This window comes from Amphiprion ocellaris, chromosome 14 (genome assembly GCF_022539595.1).
Source record: "Amphiprion ocellaris isolate individual 3 ecotype Okinawa chromosome 14, ASM2253959v1, whole genome shotgun sequence".
NCBI classification, from domain to species: Eukaryota; Metazoa; Chordata; class Actinopteri; family Pomacentridae; genus Amphiprion; species Amphiprion ocellaris.
The window spans coordinates 2,273,088-2,296,075 of record NC_072779.1 but is presented as its reverse complement, the minus strand read 5'-3'; the positions used below and the strand labels follow the sequence as shown (position 1 = coordinate 2,296,075).

Here is a 22,988-nt window from a genome sequence, read left to right as displayed (position 1 = left end):
TAACTGTTGTGATTATTAGAAACGACACTTCAGTGTTAAACTTCAGTGTAGTTGTTTTAACTAGAGGAGGGCGCTGCTTCCCATAATTCTGCAGGACTGTTTTACAGTGCCCTGGTGTCCCGACGGTTCCTGAAGGCAACATCCCGACAGTCACAGTGTATCCGGTGTAACAGCTGAGTGTGATCTGACAGTGTGAGTGTGTCCGTGTCTGTGTCCGTGTCTCCACGGCGTGACTGAACTGTCCGGGATGAACGCACTGCTGCGGCGCTTCGCCCCACAGAGGGTCGTTCCGTGGAAAGGTGAGTTCCTGTAAACGAGTTCCCGCAAAGCATGCCGGGAGACCCTGCAACAGGAATACATTTACTCAAGTACAGAAGTATAAACAGGAGCCGATTGATCACTCAGAGTAATAAATATCAACAAATCAGCAGCTTTGCATCACTCGGTGTGTGTTTTGTCTCTGTGAAGTTTTTTTTGTGTTTCTGTGGTTGTTTTGTGTCTCTTAGTGGTTGTTTTGTGTCTTTATTATTATTTTGCGTCTCTTTCTGGTCGTTTCATGTCACTTTGTTGCTTTTTGTGTCTCTTTATGATTATTTTGTGTCTCTTAGTGGTTATTTTGCGTCTCTTTCTGGTCGTGTTATGTCACTTTGTTGTCTTTGTTGTTCTTTTGTGTCTGATTATTTTTTGTGTCTTTGTGGTTGTTTGGTATTTTTGTTGTTGCTTTGTGTCTGATTATTTTGTGTTTTTCTGGTTGTTTCATGTCACTTTGTTGTCTTTTTTGTAGTTTTGTGGTTGCTGCGTGTCTCTTCGTGGTCATTTTGTGTCCATTTTTATCTATTTTGTATCTTGCTTATTTTGTTTCTCTTTTTTTGTGTCACATTGTGGTTGTTTTGTGTCTTTCTTGTCTTTTGGCGTCATGTTGTGATATTTCGTGTCACATTCTGGTTGTTTTGTTTCTCCTTATTGTCATTTCCAGAGTTCATTAGTGGTCATTATTCGTCACTTTGTTGTCCTTGTGTGTCTCTGTAGTTCGATTGTGTTACCAGTCTTTATGCTAAGCAAAAGTGCATGAACAGACTAAAACCAGATGAAAATGTGTGTTTTTGTGTGTCTGTGTGGAAGGTTTCCATGTGGGAGCGCCGTCGGCTGCATTCGATCTGAGGAAAGTTGAACTGACCCCTCTGGAGCAGCGAAAACTCACCTTCGACTCCCACGCCATGGTGACGGAGCTGGAGAACAGCGGTGAGGAATATAATCAAAACTGCTGAAAAACTCGGTTCAGAAGCTGCCTGAGAATCTGTCTGTTTTCAGGTTTCCTTTGTAATTATCACATAATAACCGAAAATGTCAACTCCGAATGTTTCCCATTTTAAACTTCAGTAGACACAAGTTTGGTTTTTTTGTTTCATCTACAGATGCAAAGTTTGAGTTATTTTGTTCCAATCACTAATCAATAGTCTGAATTAAGTACACTTACAACAGTATATCCCTTTTAGTCTTAGTTAAGTGGTGTTGGAGGTAGGGCTGGGCGATAAATCGATTTTATCGATTAATTCGAGTTTGTACTTAATGTCGATTTGTTTTAATGAAAATCGATTTTCTCATCAACATCCGCCACCAACGCCTTCCCGCTGGGCTCCCGTAGTTCAGAGTGCGCCCCCTCCCCCCCCGCGCTTGATATACAAACAACATGGCGGCGAGCGGTGCAGATCTAAAGGCACGTGTCCACTAGATGATATTTTCCCGCACGGCAACGCACCACATCTGAAAATGGCACGGACGGCGGTCACTAGCGGACCACAACATGGTCACATGACAGCTCTGAGCAACAGCAGGCCGCTACGTGGTGAGGTCACCGAGCTTTCAGCTGGACAGTCCGGCAGACAAGTCGGATAAATACAGCGGCTCCGCCTCAAACTTTACCTTTTATTTAAAAAAAACACGTCACCGAAAAGTATTTCTGAAAGCATTTGAGGCAAGAAATAATCTGTGCAGCAGCTGAATCTGTCCTTGTTTTAGGTCACTGACGCCTAGTTTAGAAGTTTGAGGACAGTTTCACGATGCGGAATCTCCGCACCCGCATCCAATTTGCATAAAGTAGAACAGTGGTTCTCAACCTGGGGTCCGCTTTGTCTGCTCTGAGGCTGTGATGTTATAAAAAATAGATTTTTACATTCTGGATAAAATCAGAGTAACAGACTCGCTGTGTCATCACAAGTCTACTTATAAAACATTTTAAAAACACATTTATTTGGTCTTTCTTCAGGTTGGCTCTAGTTCATCCCCATTCATTAGTTTGTGTTAGTTAGAAAATTACTGACGGAAACGGTGTCTGAAAAACACAAAACGGGTAAAGATTCATCAGTACCTAAAAACTCCGGCTATACTTAGAGAGTTACCTTAAATTTGGTTTTATTAAAGAACAAGACAGAATTGTGTTATTTGTGGTGAAATGCTCGCAAATGACAGCATGAAGCCAGCGAATTACGGCGACGTCAGGAAATAAAACACAGTTTGGTAAAGTCGGAAAGATATTCACAAATTCGGACTTCCGGCATCAATAATTCATTAAATATACGTTGTCTAAACATAAACGATGCCTCTTTTTCATCGTTGTAAGGTAGACTATGCTACAAGCCCAGTTTAATCAAAAGTATCTGTCTTTTAAGCTACACAAATAACATTGGTGTCTATGAGCAGCTGGCTGTGCGACGAGTGAACAGGGACCGTCTGCAAAATGCAAAACCGCTTCAACAGCGAAGAGACACAAATATTCAACAAATTTACTGCTCCTGCTGGTCATACTACAACTCTTGGTTTGATATTAAATATTTTTTCTCATAATTGTAAGGATTTTTTTAGTTTAACAAAAAATCAATAACTTAACTCTTATACATTGTAGTGTCAACAAATTTACTGCAGCCATAAACTTTCTGCTCCTCGTCATAGTACAACTCTTGAACTCTTGGTTTGATATAAAATATTTTTTTGGAATTTTCTATTAGTAATACAATTCAGTAACTTCCCTCTTATGTTTCGTAGTGTACTTATGTGGTGGTGGGGCTGGGGTGCAGCTTATAGGAGGGGCTCCAAGCCACACAGGTTGGGAACCACTGAAGTAGAAGTCAGTCTACTTTATGCAAATTAAGCTGCAGCCCTCTCCAGGTAAACACACCGGATCACAGCGGGAAATGCACCGCAACCAGACCAGCATGCCACATGCAGTGCATTTCCAGCTGCGATCCGGTGTGTTTACCTGGAGAGGGCTGCAGCTTATTTGCATAGAGTAGACTGGACTCCGGGGTGCTGAGAATAGGTAGGGGGTAAAAAAAAAAAAAATCGGATAAATCGTGAATCAGGATTTTTTTGTGAAAAAATCTGAGATTTTTTTTTTAGGCCATATCGCCCAGCCCTAGTTGGAGGTCATTAACCTCCTCAGAAGCCTTTGTCATGGTGCCCATTGCTGGCTGAACACAATGCTCTCTGCTTTAACGTGAACTGTAGTCTGAGTGGCAAAACATCCGTAAAACTATGACTTGTAAATTATCTACAGGTTTTGAGAAGCGGCAGGCGGAGCTGATCGTCTCTGCTCTGGTCACTCTGGCCACGGCCAACATGGACATCATTTATAAAGACATGGTGACCAAATCCCACCAGGTAGGATCACCTGGCAGCGTGCTAGACTAGAGATGGGCAGTTAGCTTTATTATTACTGGATGTCACATATTTATTGTGTTTTAGAGAAGCCTTATGTCCCCGCTGTTATCTGCAGGACTTTAATGAAAGAAGTTTTGGTTGCAAACTTGTTGCCATTTAGAGGACATATTTTGTATATTTAATTTGTATATGTAATAATATTTTTGCCAGAGAGTCATATTTCGGGCTTCTATTTACTTCCAAAGTGGTTTCCTGACCTCTTGTCCTTGCTCTTCAGGAGATCGCGGTGCAGCAGATCATGGCTCATCTGGACTCGGTCAGGAAGGACATGGTGATTCTGGAGAAGAGCGAGTTCGCCAACCTGCGGTCTGAAAACACGGTACTCTGGTGTCTCTGCATGCTGCAGCACAACAGTTGTATTATTTCTCGTTAATGTCATGGACACTCATAAACACCCTGCTGCACTTTTTATACATCTATCTGATGCATTAGATTCTGTGGATCAGAATATTTTTCCAGAAAAACTCCTCTTTGTAGGACAAGATGATAGTTAGTAGAGGTGTTCCACAAGGCACAATTCTTGGTCCTCTTTTATTCACCTTATACGTGAACTATTTTATCCCTATTATACAAGAATTATTAAAAATTGAGTGCCACATTTTTTTCAAAGCTTTTCCCAAACAATATTGACATGTTTAATTGGAAATTTTTCTTTTTTCTTATTTTAAATGAGATTGTTGTCGACAATGTGCAGCAACGCTTTAAAATGCATGACAGGAGAATAGGGTAAAACTTTTAACTAACAGATATCAACATAAAACTTCCCCAACTGATTATACACATTAAGACAATTATGTTTTGTATTGCAATTTTTCTTAAATTTTATGTTTGAATCTGCAAATAAAGCATTGTCTTGTTAAAACACATGTATGCAACATGAACACTGGATAAAACCGGCTTTAATATCCTTGTTTCATTTTGTTGACGTTTTCGAATCTGAGATTTCTGAAGGATTTTGGTTTCTCTTTTTATAATTCACACCTAAATCTGAAAATAATATGAACAGCCAGAAAAAATGTCATGCTTTAGGAGTAAAATATTCTAGAAATATATTAGCAAACCCTTCTGTAAAAACTGTCAGAATATGTTTAAAAATTAAACTGAAGAGTCGAGCGAATTTAAGAGCTGCTAAAATGGGAGAAAATGTTACAAATTTAGTAAAACTGCATGAATTTTTATTTGAATCCACTATTAACTGATAAAATTTAAATTGATATCACAGTTTATTACCTACATCAGTCTAATGTGCACAATAGTTCACAGTTTAGGTTTTTCTAAATGTCAATAACTATAAATCACAATATTAATGTTTTTCTGAACTAAATTGCAACAGAGTCTTAATCCTGATAATTAAGACAGTAATAATACAGAAATCTAGGAAAGTCTTGTTAGATTGTTGCTGAAGGACTTTCAGATTCTAATTGCGCTAAATGCTGCTTTAAAACTTTTGTGTTCTGGCAGAAAATGAAGCGAGAGCTGGAGCAGCTGCAGAACAGACTGAAGGTAAGAAGGATGTTTCTCTGAGACTAACATCGTCTCTTTGGTTACTTTGTCTTCTGGTTGGTTTTGGAGTTTTGGGAACATACCGTATGTCTGTGGATGTTTTTGTTCAGGAGGAGACTGAGAAAGTCCGAGCAGAAACCAAACTGGACATCAACCTGGAGAGAAGCAGGATCTCCGACATGGTGAGTATGGAAGCATCAGGATGTGAACGCATCGTTATTTAACCTCTGAACACCAAAGATGTAATATAATAATGTAATATTTAGCAAATTCCACAATTTATCAGCCAGAAACTATAAAGGCAGAATCTGATTTCCAAGTCGCCATACGATCATTGAACTCTTCATCTGAGGTACATTAATGATGACCTGAAACCTGCAGCTGCTGCTTTAAATGACACCAGATTGATGTCTTGATGCTGCAGCTCATTTTTGTGTTTTTCTGTCAGTTTACTGAACAGGAGAAGAAGCTGATGGAGGCCACGTCAGAGTTCCATCACAAGGTAACACAGTGCTGAAGTACTTCTATAATAGTACTGCAAAGTTTCCCAGACAGTGTCGGTGGAGCTGATTGGGAGCAGCTCCATGTAAATATGTCGTTTTGTATGTTTTCCTCAGTCAGTTTCTAACATTTTGTTTTTATGCCACAGTATTCTATTTTAAGAACTGAGTTTTTATCTCTACTCTGTATACTTTGCATATTACAATATTTTTATTAACTCGCTTTAAGTCTGGTATATTTTATTACTTTGTGGGCTTTTGGCAGTGATTTTAGCTGCTCCAATGAAATAATTTCCTCCAAAGGATCAACAAGAAAAACACTCAGAGAGCGCAATTCTCCTCCAAGGCTGCTCAGTCGTATCATTTCTGATACGCTGAGCTCAGGCCTGTATTATCCATGTGTACGTTATGCACGGATACCGAATCACATGACCTAAATATGTAGCGGGTGGCGGGAATTGATGGGACTCAGAAACACCCCCACAATTTAATCAGTTGTTACTTGTATCATTTCTGATGGATAAGTCCTGATAAGTCCTCAGTGGTGGATTTGTAGTAGGATCACAATCATGTGATCGTCAGCAGGCAGCTGATGTAGAGTTCACTTGTCATGGTTACAGTGATGCCGTGCTGCTATCTGGCAATGATACAGAAATCTTTAACAAATCCGTGGATCCAGACTATAAGCTGCATCACTGCCAAAATCTAATCACTTGGTCCTTGTGTCATTTCTGACCTTCCCTGAAAGTTTCATCCAAATCCGTTAGTCTGTTTTTGAGTAATGTTTCACACACACACAGACAGACAGACAGACAGACAGACAGACAGACCAACATACGCTGATCATCACATAACTCTGCCACGTTCCTCTGAAAAGTAATAAAATATTCATCTATGTATCACTGCAGTACTTAATGAAGCTAAACTGCAGGATCAGACATCCAGGTTTGGTTTACTTTGACTTTAAGCAGCTGCGATGTGATTGGTTGATCTCGATGATGTCACGTCTCTTGTGCGCAGAAAGCTGACCTGGAAAACGACAACATGGAGGTCAACAAGAAGATCGACCTGCAGGTGGCGTCGCTCAAAACGGTGCTGGAGTCGCTCAAACTGGAGACAGTTCGCTACCTGGCAGGTAATGAGTCCCGAAAAACAGGAAGTTGATGGATTCTTTAGCTTTTTTTGTTTCTCATGGACAAGGTTCACAAAATGTATCGTTGTCGTGAATAAAACTGAGTGTTTCCTCTCAGCGACCGTCTTCTCCTGCCTCGCCATCGCTCTGGGAGTCTACCGGCTGTGGAGGTGAAGGATCCACATCAGAACTACGCCATAAAGCTAAAATAAAACTCTGATTTCACAGAAAAAGTACAAGAACAACGATGTAAAAATAAAAGCACAGACCTTCTATCAGCATGATCTACTTAAAGTATACAAGGCAAAAGGGCTCTTTATGTAGAAAAACGGAAGTAAAAACAGAAGCACTACTCCAAAATACATAGTTACTCTAGTACTCTATGTAAGTACACTATATGCTTTTAAATTTTAGATGTGGAAGAAGTAGTATTTGCTTAAAGTACAACAGTGTAAAAATCCTCTAAACAGCGTCATATCTTTAATGTATCAGCAGATCATAATTTACTTGATAATACTCAAGTACTTGCTTTTTTGAGTACATGCGCATATTAAATATCTGTGAAAATATTTCATTTTAATGAAGTGACCCGTTAAGAACAATGTGTTTTGGTTAGATTTTTAAAATAATTGTACTTTGTAAATTTTTTTAAGTTGTTTTTAATAAAGTATTTTATTTAATCTGAGGTCAGATTCCTGTTGTTTGTGTTCTGAAGCCAAACAAACCAACTGAAAAACAGGCGACTCCTTCTAAGGTTATCTGTTTGAAATGAAAGAATGAGGAAAAATATATAAAATATGCTTTAGAAATAGAATATGTACAAACTACTATATTATTTCTGTGTATTATTACATGCATAAACCCAGAGATGCAAAACAACCAAAAAGATACGCAAATTCACCGCAAAACTGCTTCAAAGAGACGCAAAACCAGAAAAAGACACAAAATCACCATAAAGAAATGCAGACGCAAAAACTGAGATGCAAAGTGATGACAAATTGACCACAAGATACAAAGCAGCTCTAAGAAGATGTAAAACCAGAGATACAAACTGACCACGAAGAGGCACAAAGTAACTGCAAAGACACACAACACAGCCTAAAGAGATGCAAAATGATCACAAATGGACACAAAACCAGAGATGCAAAACATACAAAATGATTGAAAGACACAAAATAACCACAAAGAAATGTAAAGTAACCAAACACAAAAACAACCACAAAGATGCACAAAGTCAGAGCGGAAACAATAAACGCTTGAAAGACGCAAAATAACCACAAAGAAAATTAAAAATATTTAAGATTACAAAATCACTATGAAGTTTCAATGACATGCAAAACCACAGAGACACAAACTGAACACAAAGAGACACAAAGTGACTAAAGATACAAAACTGCCTCAGGGACGCATGACAGCCACAAACACAGAACCATAAAGATGCAAAATGACTGGAAAGAGACACAAAATGGCCTCAAAGAGACACAGAATGACTGCAAAGAGACACACCTCATCCCGGTAAGCTTACCGCTTACCGGGATGAGGTGCAACAGCTGACTGTGTGGTGTAGGGACAATAACCTGCTCCTGAACACATGCAAAACAAAGGAGCTCATCATAGACTTCAGTAATAACAAAATGGACTTTCAGCCCATCCTCATTGGTGGTACCTGTGTAGAAAGGGTCAGTGACTTCCGCTTTCTGGGAGTCCACATCGAGGAGAAGCTGATCTGGAATAAGAACAATACACAGCTGGTAACGAAGGCACAAAAAAGACTCCACTTCCTGAGAATCCTCAGGAAGAACAACATCAGCCATGGAGAGCATCCTCACCTACTGCCTCTGTACATGGTTTGCCAGCTGCACAGTGACAAACAGGAAAGAACTCCAGAGGGTCACCAAAATGGCTGAGAAGGTCATTGGGTGCCCTCTGCCCACACTGGAGGACCTTCATGGCTCCTACTGCCTCAGAAGAGCCAACACCATCCTGAAGGACTCCTACCACCAGGGCCACTTCCTGTTTGAGCTACTGCCATCGGGCAGATGGTACAGGGCCATCAAACCCGGACAAATAGACTTAAAAACAGCTTTTTTCCAACGGCTGTAAGAGCCCTAAACAACGCTGGTCCGTAATACGTGCAATATATGCAACTGCCACTACCTCATGTGCAATATTCAATATTCATCCTGTATATACGAACTACAGTTTTTCTCTGCTCTTATGTAAATACCTCAACCCGTGTTCTAATGGTGCCTTTTTAATTTTAAATCCATCTTGTCATTTTGTGTTTTTGTTTTTATTATTACAAAGCTTTTATATATATTTTGTATTTTGCACTGTATGCCCTGCACCTTACCTTTCGTTGCACTTGTTGCAATGACAATAAAGTGAATCTGAATCTGAATCTGAAAACAGCCCAAAGAAATGCAAAACAACTACAGGGAGATGCAAAATGATCACAAGGGGACAATAAAGATGCAAAACAGACGCAAAATAATTGGAAAGAGACACAAAATGATCAGAACAACACAAAATGGCCTCAAAGAGATGCAAAATGATCACAAATGGACGCAAAACTAGAGACGCAAAACAGAAAAAATGGTTGAGATGCAAAATAACCAGAGATGCAAAGTGACAAAACACACAAAAACTTCAAAGATGAAAAAAAACGCTTCAATGAGGTGCGAAACAACCACAAACAGACAACAACTGAAAGAGACACAAAATGACTACAAAGAGATGCAAAAAGACGAAGTAGCTTCAATGAGATGCAAAACCACAGACACAAAAGGAACACAGAGATGCAAAGCTGCCTCTGGGACGCATCACAACCACAAGCAGAAAAACATCAAGATGCAAAACATACAAAAACAGTTGGAAAAGAGATTCAAAATGACCACAAAAAGCCTAAAGAGATGCAAAATTATTATAAATGGACACGAAATCAGAGATGCAAAACAGAAAAAATGGTTGAGATGCAAAAATAACCACAGATGCAAAGTGGCAAAACACAAAAACAACTTCAAAGATGCAACAAACAGTTCAATGAGACACAAACAGATCTCAAAGAAACAACCATAAAGATGCAAAACAACGATCGGGAAGAGACAAAATGACCACAGAAACACAAAATGGCCTCAGAGATGCAAACCGGCCTAAAAAGAGACACAAAACCAGAGATGCAAAATAGAAAAATGGCTACGACCACTGTTGCCTCTAAACTGCGCGCGTGCGCAATTGGGCACTGCTGGCGGTCTCCGCGCACAGAAAATCTGCGCTGCGCACAAAAAAAAAATCCAACCTAAATTGTAAATAAAATAAACACGTAACAATTCATTCTGTGCTATTTTTCAATGTGAGTCAGTGAGTGACCGGTGACTGGCTGCTGCAGCCAATGATGCGATTCACATACGTATTTACCATAGACTGTATATAATGGTATTTACGCAGCTAATCAGCGTCAGGCGTCCTTATGTGCAGCCATCGTTGTTCTCATACATATGAATGAGTAGATAGGACACGCCCCTTTGAGCTGCGTGCTACAGCGAGGCTAAGCTAGTGGGGGCAAAGTTTCAGTGCATTCTGTTGATGTAGACGGCGTGAAAACGGAAACAACAAGTATGCCGTCTCACTGTGCTGCATACAATTACACACTACGTCGTACGATTGAGACAAGGACACTTGGAATGACTTTTCATAGGTAAGAACAGTTTTTGGCTCTTTTTTTATTATGAAATCTTGTTGAGAGCTTCCAGTTTATGAGAGCTAACTAGTTAGCCACTAGCAAAACGCTAAGGCGAGCTAGCAGCTTGACAACCAAATACCAGACGATTAATAGTAGCTGTAGTATAGTTGTACAAGCAGTAGTAGTAATACTAAAAGTACAAGCAGCAGTAGTAGTATAAACAGCTGGTAGAGTTGTAGAAGTAGTATCAGCATTTGTAATAGTATTACAAGTTGTAGTAGCAGTGCCAGTATCAGCAGCAGTTAATGTACTACTAGTAGTAGTCACATTACTATTACTACCACCAATACTACCAATAGTAGTTATAAAGCCTAACTCATGTATATCCAGATTACCATCTATGTTCTTCCTCCAAACCCATTTTATGATTGGGATTACAGGCAATTCTTTAGGACTGCTCTCAAATAATTGAAATGTTACTAAACAAGGTTATACTAATCAAATAAAATAGCTCTGGTCTCCAGTATATTGGTGAATTCGGTTCTTTGTACTTAATTTATTAGCATGATTTCTTTTTAATATGTTGTGTCCAGACTTAATTACTTGTCTGTCTACTTTTCTTACTCCATGTAGGTTTCCCAGAGACTATGGGTTGAGGAGGAATTGGAAGTTTGTCGGCTTAGACCTGGTGTCATTCCATCAGTGTTAAACTTCCCGGCTCATCTTGGAAGAGTACGTGCCAGAAAGACCACGACCAAGCAGCCTTGAGATCTTAGACAGCGTCTCCCTGAGGTGGGTGTCAACGGTGTTCATGTTCAGGTCTGTGGTAATCCTGTCAAAAAACAAAACAGAAAAAAATCTAGATTATAAATCAACATGTAACCAAAGCACTCTGTGTATAACGCCATAGTATAGGATGTAGTTCTGAAAATGTCAAAGTATAGTATGCTTTACTCAAGAATAACATAGTATGTCCTGTAGTTCATAGTACAGCATGTTGGCAAGAAAAAGAAACAAAACATAGATTATTATGTGGTTCAAAAAGTGCAAAATGATAGGATGTTGCCCAAAATTGTCATGTATGATATGTGGTTCAAAAAATGTCATAGTGCAGTATATTGTCAAAATAGTATGTAATTCAAGAAAACATCAGAGTATAATATGTCATCTAAAAAATGCCATAGAATAATAATTTCATTGCACAAGTAAAAGTATAGTAACTTTTAAAACTTCGAATTCTTATATGTTGCTAAAAAAACAAAAAAAACTAAAACAAAAAAAGATCAGTAATATGTCAATTAAAAAAGCCTATAGTATAGTGTCACCCAACAAACATCATAGTATAGCATGTCGCTCTAAAAACGTCACAGTATAGCCTTTAGTCCACAGCTGTCAGTAGGTGAGGAGCAACACAAAAACAGTCCAAACGCTGGTTTCCAGAGGGTTAGACGAGAATTTATTTGAAAGAGTAAGTTTACAACAACACAACATGTGAGGGGGTTAAAAACAAATGGGTGTTAGTAAAATAAAAATAAATCAACAGAACTAAAAGTGAACTTCACGTTGACATTGATGGGCATTCCAACCAGGAACAAAGTAAAAGATAATCAGTACAAAAAAAAACTCTTCCTGTTCACCTCTTAAAACCCAAAAACACACCGCAGTAGCACCCTAAACTATAACTACCAATGGGTTCCCTGTTTTCCTTTGTGAACAATTCAAAGGTCCCTCTCTATCTCCCCACACATCCACCAACCACTGGAACACATCTCCAAAGTTCTGCTGGACCAGCTCAGCTTCCCCTCAGAAGAAGTGCTGCCACCTGCCAGATGAAGGAGCCTTTTGAGAGGCAGCTGGCATCGTGATTGGACTGTACTTTGGTCTGTTCCAATCCAGCTTCAGCTCCAGAGACGGCAGGCGGGACGAGTCAACGGAGGCCGGATGGACGAAGACATGAAGCTGAGTACAATCCAGAAAACAACAGAGGAGGAGTGCAGCAGCCCAGAGCCAGAACAACCAGAGTAGCATCGTATGTCTCTTAGAAAACATCATAGTATAGCCTTTGGGATGAAAAAACACCATCATATACATCGTATATTGTACAAATAACAAGTCAAAGGAAAGAGACATACATTGTAGAATTGTAGTAATTGTGGGCTGACTGATTTACTGATTATCAGTATTTTATTTTTTACTGATTTATGGTAATAAATACATTTAAAAATGGTGCTACTTTGGCTCTGAACCTTTATCTACCTGTGGTCGCTCTGTCTTCTGGAGTGATTTGATTGGTTTTACATAATGAATAAAACTCCCTTAACATCTGTAAACAAAACAAAAGCGTATCAACAAAGTTTTCTGTTAGAGTTTGTGTTCTTCTAAGTTGAACTCCAAGATTTTAAATACTTTCATTTACTGCAAATGAATATCTACTTCAAATGTCTCACTAATAATCATTATCAGCCTTAAAAACCCACAAAACACCCCTCTATACTCGACCACACTTAGTACAGTCCGGTTCCCCCTTCTATAAATCTGCTTGGAATCGTCCACTTCCTGTTTGTCAAAGTGGCCTTCTACCTGGACAGGTTTTGTTGGAGCTCATGCAACAAACATTTTGGGTAACTGCACTTTAATATGGATGGATGACACTGAATTAGAGTCTGTTTTAATGAGACTGAGTTAAGATGTGTAGCTCTGTCATTAAATAGTAAATTATTTCTCAGAATTCACAGAGAAAAGTCTGAAATGTTTGCTAGGTTAGCGTCCCACATGTTCTTTGGCTCAGCTAAAGCTAACTCTCTCCAACTTCTGGATCTCTTGAGTTGCTTGTTGTTAAATTATCTTGCTAGAGATGCTGAAGCTCAGAAAGTCTGAGATGTTTGTTCAAAATTAGCTCATTCTCAAGTCTGATCTGAACTCTTTTGTTTGAACTTTCCCTAAACTTAGGAGTTAATGACAGAGCAGCACATCCAGACTCAGTCTCATTTATGTAGAGATTAAACTTCAGTGTCATTCATTGATGTTAAAGTGCAGTTTTTCAAATGTTTGTTGCACATGCTCCTGACCAAACCAGTCCAGGTGGAAGACGATGTGAAGAGAAAGCTCCAGAGGATGAATATCACACATTTACGTTGGAAATAAATGTCCTTTAATTAGACATTGTCATGCAAAAGTTGGATTTCCCTTTAATGATGTTCAAATCTTTGTTGAGTGTTTTGTTGATGTTTGTTTCTAAATGTTTTTTGACACTCGGCCCCAAAGATTAAAACCTTTTACGGCTCACAAGCTGCAACAATTCACAAATTATCAACTATATTTCTGACGAAGATAAAAAGTGAAAAACTGCCTGATTCCTGCATCATGAATGTAAATCTTTTTGATTTTTATGACAGTAAACTGAATATATTTGGGTTTGACATTTTATAAACCAAAACAAGAAATGAATTACTGGAGAAAACATTAAGAAACAGATTAATGTACAAAGAAAATGTGTTTTCCAACATATATGGCTGAATTACTCCAACATTACAAGATATATACAATTTGAATTCAATTTTATTTATATAACACCAATTACAGGTCAAATTGTCTCAAGACGCTTTATTTTTATATTTTTTGTCATATTTAAAATATGACAAAGTAAGAAATTTAAACCTCTTGACTAATGCAATTTATTATATGGTTTTTAAGAGACTAATGGAAAAATAACTTTCTCCACTAAAACTAATAAGCATGAGGTCAAATAGAAGGAACAGTTTTAAATACTGCAGTCCCACGATGACAAGAATAAAGTTTGTCAACAAAAACTAAATCTGCTGGTGGATTCCATTAAAGTCCTAATAAATGATGATAAAGTGTGATACTAAAGGTTTGTGGTGCTAAAAATCTCAAAGATATCAAGTTGAACATCTGAATGGAGACTGATAAAAGTTGACCTTCCTTCATTTCTCTGGAGCGACTCCATGGATTTTATGGATGGTGGTTAAAGACCTGCTCTTCTAGTGGTCTTCCTTCTAGTCCCTGTAAAAAGTCAGTCCATCCTGGCTGACTTCAACACCTCTTCATGACAACTTGTTCTGCCTCGGACCTCGTGGAAACTCGAGAAACTCGGGAAACCCGTGGAGACTCAGATTTTCGAAAAACTCGTCGGGCGGGGGAAGGTGTGGTGGGTGGTGGGGGGAGGTGGGGGAGTAGAGGGGGGAGGCCGCCACCCACCTCCCCGCCTACTCTCCGCCCTGACTCCACCCAGACTCCGCCTTGGCTCCACCCATGGGTCACTTCAGGAACTATGATGCCAAAGGGACGACGAATTTATTTCTTTTTATCTGATCTGTAGCTCAGTGAGTTAAGGATTTGCCTATGGAGCTGCAGGTCGCTGGTTCAAGACCAGACCCTTCTTAAAGTTTTTGAAAATCCTGACAAAGACAAAGAAAGAAAAAGGCCGGTGGTGGGACTCGAACCTGCGACCTACCACTTGGTAGTCCGTCTTCTTATCCCCTGAGCTATTCGCTCAGATACTAATTCTTCTTTTTTTTGCGCATTTATCATCTATTTTTTGTCGTTTTCAATTTCTTTTTTTACTAGAGTCTCGACTCGACCATTTTTCTCAGGAGGTTGGACTTCAGCCTTTGTGCTGGAGGGTGGAACCCTCAGTTCCAAGACTTTCCAAAGCCTCCACACCTCCCGAGTCCTCAGGACCTGAGCTTTCACACAGTCTGAGGGCTGAAATTTTCTAAGTCCCACAGTAGTTCTCTGTTAGTTTGAACCTTCAGACAGTCTGAGGGCTGAAATTTTCTATGTCCCACAGTAGATCTCTGTTAGTTTGAACCTTCAGACAGTCTGAGGACTGAAATTTTCTAAGTTCCTGAGTAGTTCTCTGTTAGTTTGAACCTTCAGACAGTCTGAGGACTGAAATTTTCTAAGTTCCTGAGTAGTTCTCTGTTAGTTTGAACCTTCAGACAGTCTGAGGACTGAAGTTTTAAAAGTTTCTCAGTACTTCTCTGTTAGTTTGAACTTTCTGGTTAACAGAAGCCTTAAAACTTGTGACCATGAGTCTTGATTGCACATTTAGATCATCCATCTGAGTTCTTCTCAGACCTTCACCTGTGGGTTTTTTAGAAATCCTCAACAAACTTTGATTGTCTTCACTGAACAGTAAAGTTTGTGGAGATCAGAAGGTAACATTAGTTTGATCAATGCCTTCAACTACTAGTAGACTTTATCTGGAAAGCAGTTTTCTGAAATGAGTTCTTAGTAAATCTGTCCACAATCAAACCAAGAACATAGAAAGAGGAAATGTTTGAAGAAACAATTCGATGTTTTCATTTCAGACTAGAAAACGCTTTCAGACCTTTATCTGTTTTTGCTGTTTTTTAATCGTTTTATTGTCTGCTGTTTAATTTGATCTTCTAAAGTCTAACTGGTGTCTTTTCAAATGTTTTGTCTTTAGTTTGATTCTTCTTAAATGTTTAGTTTTGCTCTTTTCTCACCTTTTATTCTTTTCGAATGTCTGATTTGATTTCCAAATGTTTTGTCTTTTTAATGTTTAATTGCAGTTTTTTCAAATGTTTTATCGGCTTGTTTGAAAAATGTCCTTTTCTTTCCCAATGTTTAATTTTTCAGTTAAATCTTTAAGGTTTTTCCTTTTTAAATGTTTTACCACCTTTTAATATTTAATTTTCTTTTTAAATGGTTCATTGTATTTTCTGTTTAAATCCTATTTAAAGTTTTGTCTTTAAGATTTCATTTTCTAATTAAACATTTAATTTTTTAATTAAATGTTTTGTCTTTTAAATGTTTAATCTCATTAAATGTTTTGTATTTTTTAAATGTTTAATATTCTTGTTTAATTGTATTTTTTAAATGTTTATCTAAAATATTTCATCTTTAATGTTCATTTGTTTAAAATTTTTTGTTTAATTTCATAATTACATGTTTTGTATTTTCTGTTTAATTATCTAATTAAATATTTTGTCTGTTTAATATCATTTAATTGTACTTAATGTTTAATTTTCTTTTTAAAAGTTTTATTGTATTAAATGCTTTGTCCTTTGATTTAATTGCTCTTTTTAATGTAGTTTATTTCTTTAGTCTTTTTTTCTGTCAAGATTTTAACCTTAAAAATGAAATAAACCCTTAAATCACAATGAAAATACTTCTGTTGTCACAATCATGAGTTAGTCAATTATTCACTTTATCAATTCAACTTTATTTGTTTAGCACTTTTCAGACAGATGACAAAACTAAACAAGCAAAGAGAAAAAAACTGCTAAAACTATGATTAAAACTCAAAAACATATTTTTTAAAAAAGATTTAACATAGTAATAAAATATGTTGTGTCCAGGAGATGGAGGGAGTTTATTGAAGTCTTCTTGGGCTCACATGGGAAATCATTTAAAATAGAAACTTGATATTCAGTCTATGGAAACTGTAGAGCGACAGAAGAACCAACAATATCTCCTGTTTTCTCCTTTAATGAGTCGACTCTTCTTGTGCTTTCAGACCAAAGAACTACAGACTCTTCACAACCTGCTCAAACTCTTGGTACAGGACCTCACCACACGGGTCAAGAAGGTTTCTGTCTCATTTCTACTCTGAAGCTCACCTTCTCCTGCTCAAACTGCTGACAAATGTTTCTGCTGCTCTAAAGTCAGGTCTCCAGAACTTCCTAAAAACTCTCAAAGTCTCTTCTGCTGCAGGTTGCTTTGTAGAACTGTTCCAGAAAACCTCACTAAACCACATGGAGGGGCCTCAAGATAGTCGTCCAAATGAAACCGTACAAAAACCAAACTAGCACAACCCAAACGCTAAAGTCTCCTGCAGCCTACCAGAGAACCTCTGAGAACAGAGAATCAGGACAGGAACTCTTACCTTCTGGACAACCAACGTTGGTTCTCAAACAAGAATACAGAATGTGTCTGACCAAAAACCTCTGAAGACTCACTACAGCCAAGATAAAGACACAACTCAGCTGCACCAAATCCACTAATCACTGCACACATTAGCACCATGTGCTAACTGTGGCTAAAGAACCACATTTACCAAGACAACTATCCAGTACAAAGCCCTAAAACACACCAAGAAACACATTAAAGACGATTTTACTGCTGGAAGCTGCAAGCCAACGCCTAAAGAACAAACTAAAGCAACGGAACCAAACCCAGTTCACTGGTGAAGAGAAGCAGAGGAAATGTTTGTCTGCAGCTAAATAAAGCAGGAAGACACTGAGCTGCTCAGGTGTTCCTGATAACACCAAGCAGCCACCTGGACAGCCAATAGGAACACAGCTTACTGGACGTCCAGAGGGCGGGGTTAGTGAAGGAAATTTAAAGTTGAGGCAGAAAGTTAACAAAGAAAGTTGAAAACCACCTTCTGATCCCTGAAATCTCTGAGTTTTCACACAAAGAACACCTGAACATGTCAAACTGGTTCCATAGTAGAACCATCATTGTAAAAATGTCATACTATGGTGTGTTGCTCAAAAAACATTAGGACCTGGCTGTCAGGGGACAAACATGTAAAGCCGCGATTCCACAAGCACCTCCTCGGCGGGGTGCGGCTCACCACTCTTGTATTTGACTCGGCTCGTCTCGGTTTAGTTGTTTTTCCATATAGCCTCATCATGGGTGGAGTCGTCATAGCGCAGCGAGCCGAAAGTCCCTTAACGTCATTTGTGTGCGACACAAACGCAACATAGCGGAGACGATGGTTCACCTGCTGCTCGGTCTGTGGCTTTCTGTCAGATTCAAAGTAATAGAAGAGTCAGAGAAAGCTGAGAGCAGCGAGTCGGAACACTCAGGAGACACACAGGAGAGTTTGGGAGGCGATGCAGCAGTATCAAGCCGAAGACAAGAGGATATGAACCAGACGACATATGAGGGTAAGCTAATGCTAGTTCGCTAGCTAACACGTATCAGTCCTGTGAACGACCCTGTAATGGCTGCAGTTTATCGCTATTAGGTATTAAAATATGTATGCTGTGTATGTGTTTCAGATGCTCTCTTGTGAGACTTCATGGGATTTACCTGAAGCAGCAGCACATGAGCCTGCAGTGGCACAAGGTGTAGAGGAGGAGGACAGAGATGTACAGGATGCACTGATGCACTACGTCTCATGCAAAAGTTAGAAGTTATTCTTCTCGTTATACTTCTATTTTTCTGTCCCCGGACCGCTATTGTTTTCTTTAATGCAATTCTGACAATAAACTTTTGTACCTTTTGCAAATGTGTCTGTGCTATTGTTTTATTTGTGAAGGTTAGCAAGATTACATGACAAATTAAACACCAAAACATTAAAACAGCTGTTTTAAGAATATTCCAGTTTGATAAATCAGTATTGCTTTGGTGTAATTCAGTCAACGGAATTATGAACCATAAAGGAGTTTGTGTTAAAACATGTTAAATCCCATTAAACATAAATGCATTATTAGGGAATACAGAATTGTTTGGTTCAGACTGTTGACTCTTTTCCTACCAGTGTCTTAACAGACAAAATGAAAAGTTATGATGCAATCACATAAGTCACAAAATAGTTTATTAGTCAGCAGCAAAATCAAAACTATTTACAATGTGCAAAGTACAAACTGTGGTGGGCCTCTCCTACAGTGGAGGGCTAAAAGTAAAACTATATACAACTAAATCTCAAGTCTCTGGGAGGTGGACTCTGGCTGCCCACTGCCTGCCCCAGCTGCCCCAGTACACCCAGTACTGCCTGCACCAGCTGCCCCAGTACACCCAGGAATGACTGGTTGAAGGCAGCATTCTGGACCATCTCCTCCCGCTGTAAGGCCGCTTCATTCTCTCTCGCCTCGCTGAGGAGCAACCAGATGTTCTCATCATGCTGGGCATGGTTCCGCTCCTTCTCGGCCTGCATCTCCACAAGGACGCTTGGAAGGTCCAATTTTCTGTTGCACCTTTTCCTCTTGCCTAGACCAAAGACAGAAAAGTGATCAGAATCAGCTTTAGTAAGTACACAACATGCAAGGGATTTGGTTTCGGCTGTTGGTGTCACACTAGGAATATGGAAGAGAATAATAAAAAAATAAAGAAACTATAGAAAGAGGAACAGGAAGAAAAATGAAATAGCAAAATTAAATTAAACAATATATACAGAAATTTACAGCTAGACTGGAATAAACACATTAGCAAAATGATAATTGCTATAAACACAGTAGTGCAAAAGCAGAGAATGCTGTTCATGGTGAAAAAAAAATGCTGTACATGTCCATTGGAATAGTGACTACTGTACAGGTGTGTAGGAATGGCTCAGCTGTTTATTACAGTGATGGTAGTGGGGAAGACACTGTTTTTGTGTCTGGAGGTTTCTGTGTACAGGGATCTGTAGCGCCTGCCAGAGGGGGGAGACAGTTTAATGTCCAGGGTGAGTGGGGTCTCTGATGATGTTTTCTGCAGTCCATACTATAGGCTGTAGTCTGTTTCTGTCCTGCTGTGTGGCTGATCCAGAGGTGCACAGGACAGATTGGATGACTGCAGTGTAGAACTGGATCAACAGCTCCTGTGGTAGGCCATCTCCTCAGCTGTCATAGGAAATATGTCCTCTGTTGAGCGTTCTTCAGGATGGAATGGATGTTCTTCTCCTACTGCAGGTCCTGAGAGATTGTAGTCCCCAGGAGCTTGAAGGACTCCACAGCTATGATGTGATGTGTTTAGCCACCCGTCCATTGATTTTCAATCATGATCATGTCTTTGATTGTTTTACTTTAATAAATTTTTGGCACTCTTTACTTTAACAGAAGCACAAATAGTATCTCCTCCACCACAACTAAAAACAACATGGTGTGAACTTCATTTCATCTTGTGCACATTTTGCAGTTCCTAAGAACAGCTGTGTTTTCTTATTTCTATGTATATTTTCATTCGGTTTCACAGCTACCTAGTGACTATAAGAAGAATGGTTGCAATACTACATTGCAAAGTAAATTAATTAGAGTGACTTGCTTGTTAAGTAGATGGAGAAAAAAAATGCAGCTGCATGTGTTCTGTTTATGTGTCACTGTAGCTACATGTAGCTTTCATCAGGCGTTCCTGAGCTGGCTGCTGCACAGTTTGCATTTACACCTGCCTGAATTCTTGGTCATTGGTCTCACTGTTCTGATCATGCTTGCAGGCATTTACACCTGTAGTAATAATAATAATGCGAAAATCAACCATGGTCTCTGTTTACCGTGTCTTACCGGTAATAAGACGTTGCTGTTACGTGCTGGAGGTTGATGTTGACAGGGTCGGTGTCTGAGCTGGTACTGGTGCTGAAGCTGGTGCTGGAGAGGAGCCGCTGCTGGTGGTGGAGAGGAGGCAGGGGAGCTGGGGGCTCCGTGACGGAGGTGGAGGAGGCTTCGCATGTGGAAAGGGATTCTTGAACAGAAATAAACATTCACCCTAAGTACACGAAAAATACGACATTGTAACTTGTGAAAAAAATAAACCTGTATGACCACTAGCTTAGTTCGTCATGCAGACTGATGTATTAGCTTCTGAGAGCTAAACGTTAGAAACAGCAGCACGAAATACAAGCAGAGCACGGAGCTAGCGCTGATTGCTAACTAGCTAGCTCTGATGGCTAACTAGCTAGCGCCGATTGCTAACTAGCTAGCTTATTGTCTGCTACAGGAGACAACAACGTTACTTTCTAAATATACTTGTTTGCTTAAAGGGAGCTTGCCACCAATGGGATAAATGATGTATAAGTTTCTTGAAGTCACAAAACACTCACCATTCTTGAATGTCTCCAATAATGCAGCAGCTGAGTCTCCCTCCTGTTGCTGGCGGTGCGGTGCCAGTAAATAGCTTCCATTAAACCTCTTCCAACACCTCCTGGTTGACCCACGCCGGCCGTTGTGGTCCTTGGTGGACCAATAGTCATTTTTGAGCTTTTTCAGCTTCTCCCTACACTGCTTCTGTCCTCTTTATATACAGTCTACTGTATACGTGGGTGGCCATCCGCTCAGAGACCTCCTGATAAACTTCCTATGTCCAGCTCTCTCTGTATTCTTTGGTCCACCACCATAGACAGAAAAGTCTCGACCTCTTCATTCACCCACAGTACAGGTCTGGCTGTCATATTAAAATTATGAAGAACAGAGAGGTCCGTGAAGAGCAATGCGCACCGTCGCTGTTTAGTTTTTTTTTTTAAATGCCGGTTTTGTTTTCGTGCTGGAGTCGCTCTCATGTGTCGTCACTCCCTGTCCAATCAGTGGGCTGCACTATGTAGACGTCACATCTCGGCTCACTTCATCTCGGTTGGAACCTCAGCCGAGAAGGTACGGAAAATCGTACCTGATACCATGCAGTAATCCATATGGAAACGCTCGCAAACAAAGACGAGCCGAGCCACACCGCGCCGAGTAGGTGCTTGTGGAATCGCGGCTTAAGAAACATGAGAACAGAGAGAACCCAACCAGTAGGTCACAGTTTATCATCCCCCAGTCATCTCCTGAAGTCCATATGGTGAGAGACATCAGTATCTGGTTGTTCATTTACCAGAGGATGCTTATAATCATGCTGATGTGGTCTGTACTCTACAGTATTTTAGTGACTCAATAAATGCCTAAGTTGTTTTTTTTTTTAAATGCTTTTCAGTTTTAATAAACATTTAAGAGCCTATATGTAATCAATAAATGGCCTTTGCCTATCTTAAGAAAAATTCACTCAGAACTCTATGTTAACAGTACTAAATAAATCAAAAAATACATGCATACACACATAAATAAGTTAATACATTAACTGTGTTAAGATAAGATTTAGATTTTTAAAAAAGTTGTTTATGTTTTTGCAGAATCCAGTATTGCTCACTGGTTGGTCGTTACATTTTGTTAGTTTGATTTCACTGTTTAAAATGATGCCACCTCTTTTCAGACAGAACCTGTGATAATAAAACAATACAAAATTTTTAGTTCCGTGTTAATAAAGCACTTAAAGCTTTAAGTATGGCTAAATGCTTTTTTCAAAATTAAATATATCACTCCTTAGGTGGTAGTGGCCCCAAGTTCAGTAAAGTTGGAAAGATATTCACAGATTCACACTTCGAGCATCAATAACTCATTAGATATAGGTTGTCAAAACATAAACGGTTCCTCTTTCCCATTGTTGCAAGGCAGACAATGTGCTACAAGCCCAGTTTTATCAAAAGTAGCTGTCTTTCAAGCTACAGGAATAACATTGGTGTCTATGGAGTGAACAGGGTCCGTCTGCAATTTGCAAAACCTCTGCAACAGTAAAGAGAGACAAATATTCAATAACTTCACTCTTATACATTGTAGTGTCACTAAAATCACTGCAGCCTTCAACTGGCTCCTGTTGACAAAGTGTTTTAACAGAAATGTAAATGCTGTAATTTGATTCTTTTAATGAACCATGTAACTTGAATGGATGTGATGCTGGTGTGACCACAGTGCACACATCTGATGTTGCTCACAGTGGTCCAAGGGACGCTCAG

The 22,988-nt window shown here is 39.3% G+C and overlaps 1 protein-coding gene and 2 long non-coding RNA genes across 4 annotated transcripts; all 3 read left to right on the top strand.

Moving 5' to 3' along the window:
* The first annotated feature begins 141 nt into the window (after window positions 1-141).
* ccdc90b (coiled-coil domain containing 90B) lies at window positions 142-7,537 on the top strand. 2 transcript variants are annotated; one of them, XM_023293499.3, is made up of 9 exons: window positions 142-299; window positions 1,123-1,242; window positions 3,554-3,657; window positions 3,935-4,036; window positions 5,179-5,220; window positions 5,331-5,402; window positions 5,669-5,722; window positions 6,741-6,855; window positions 6,971-7,537. In XM_023293499.3, the coding sequence occupies exons 1-9, from the start codon at window positions 248-250 to the stop codon at window positions 7,024-7,026; spliced, it is 717 nt and encodes a 238-aa protein (XP_023149267.1). In that variant the 5' UTR covers window positions 142-247; the 3' UTR covers window positions 7,027-7,537. The 2 variants fall into 2 exon arrangements, with proteins under 2 accessions (XP_023149267.1, XP_023149268.2); XM_023293500.3 differs by lacking the exons at window positions 142-299; window positions 1,123-1,242 and adding an exon at window positions 1,679-1,846.
* Window positions 7,538-10,106: 2,569 nt separating this feature from the next.
* Window positions 10,107-12,762, top strand: LOC129350462 (uncharacterized). The gene is made up of 3 exons (XR_008603874.1): window positions 10,107-10,549; window positions 11,168-11,326; window positions 12,259-12,762. It is a non-coding gene; the product is annotated as an uncharacterized LOC129350462 (long non-coding RNA).
* Window positions 12,763-18,114: 5,352 nt separating this feature from the next.
* On the top strand, window positions 18,115-18,977 carry LOC129350486 (uncharacterized). The gene is made up of 2 exons (XR_008603899.1): window positions 18,115-18,417; window positions 18,532-18,977. It is a non-coding gene; the product is annotated as an uncharacterized LOC129350486 (long non-coding RNA).
* Window positions 18,978-22,988: the final 4,011 nt, after the last annotated feature.

Bases quoted from the DNA above. Each gene is read 5' to 3' on its own strand.
- ccdc90b (XM_023293499.3), top strand. From the start codon at position 248: ATGAACGCACTGCTGCGGCGCTTCGCCCCACAGAGGGTCGTTCCGTGG. The intron at 3,658-3,934 runs GTAGGATCACCT...CTTGCTCTTCAG, and splicing joins TGGTGACCAAATCCCACCAG to GAGATCGCGGTGCAGCAGAT. The intron at 4,037-5,178 runs GTACTCTGGTGT...GTGTTCTGGCAG, and splicing joins ACCTGCGGTCTGAAAACACG to AAAATGAAGCGAGAGCTGGA.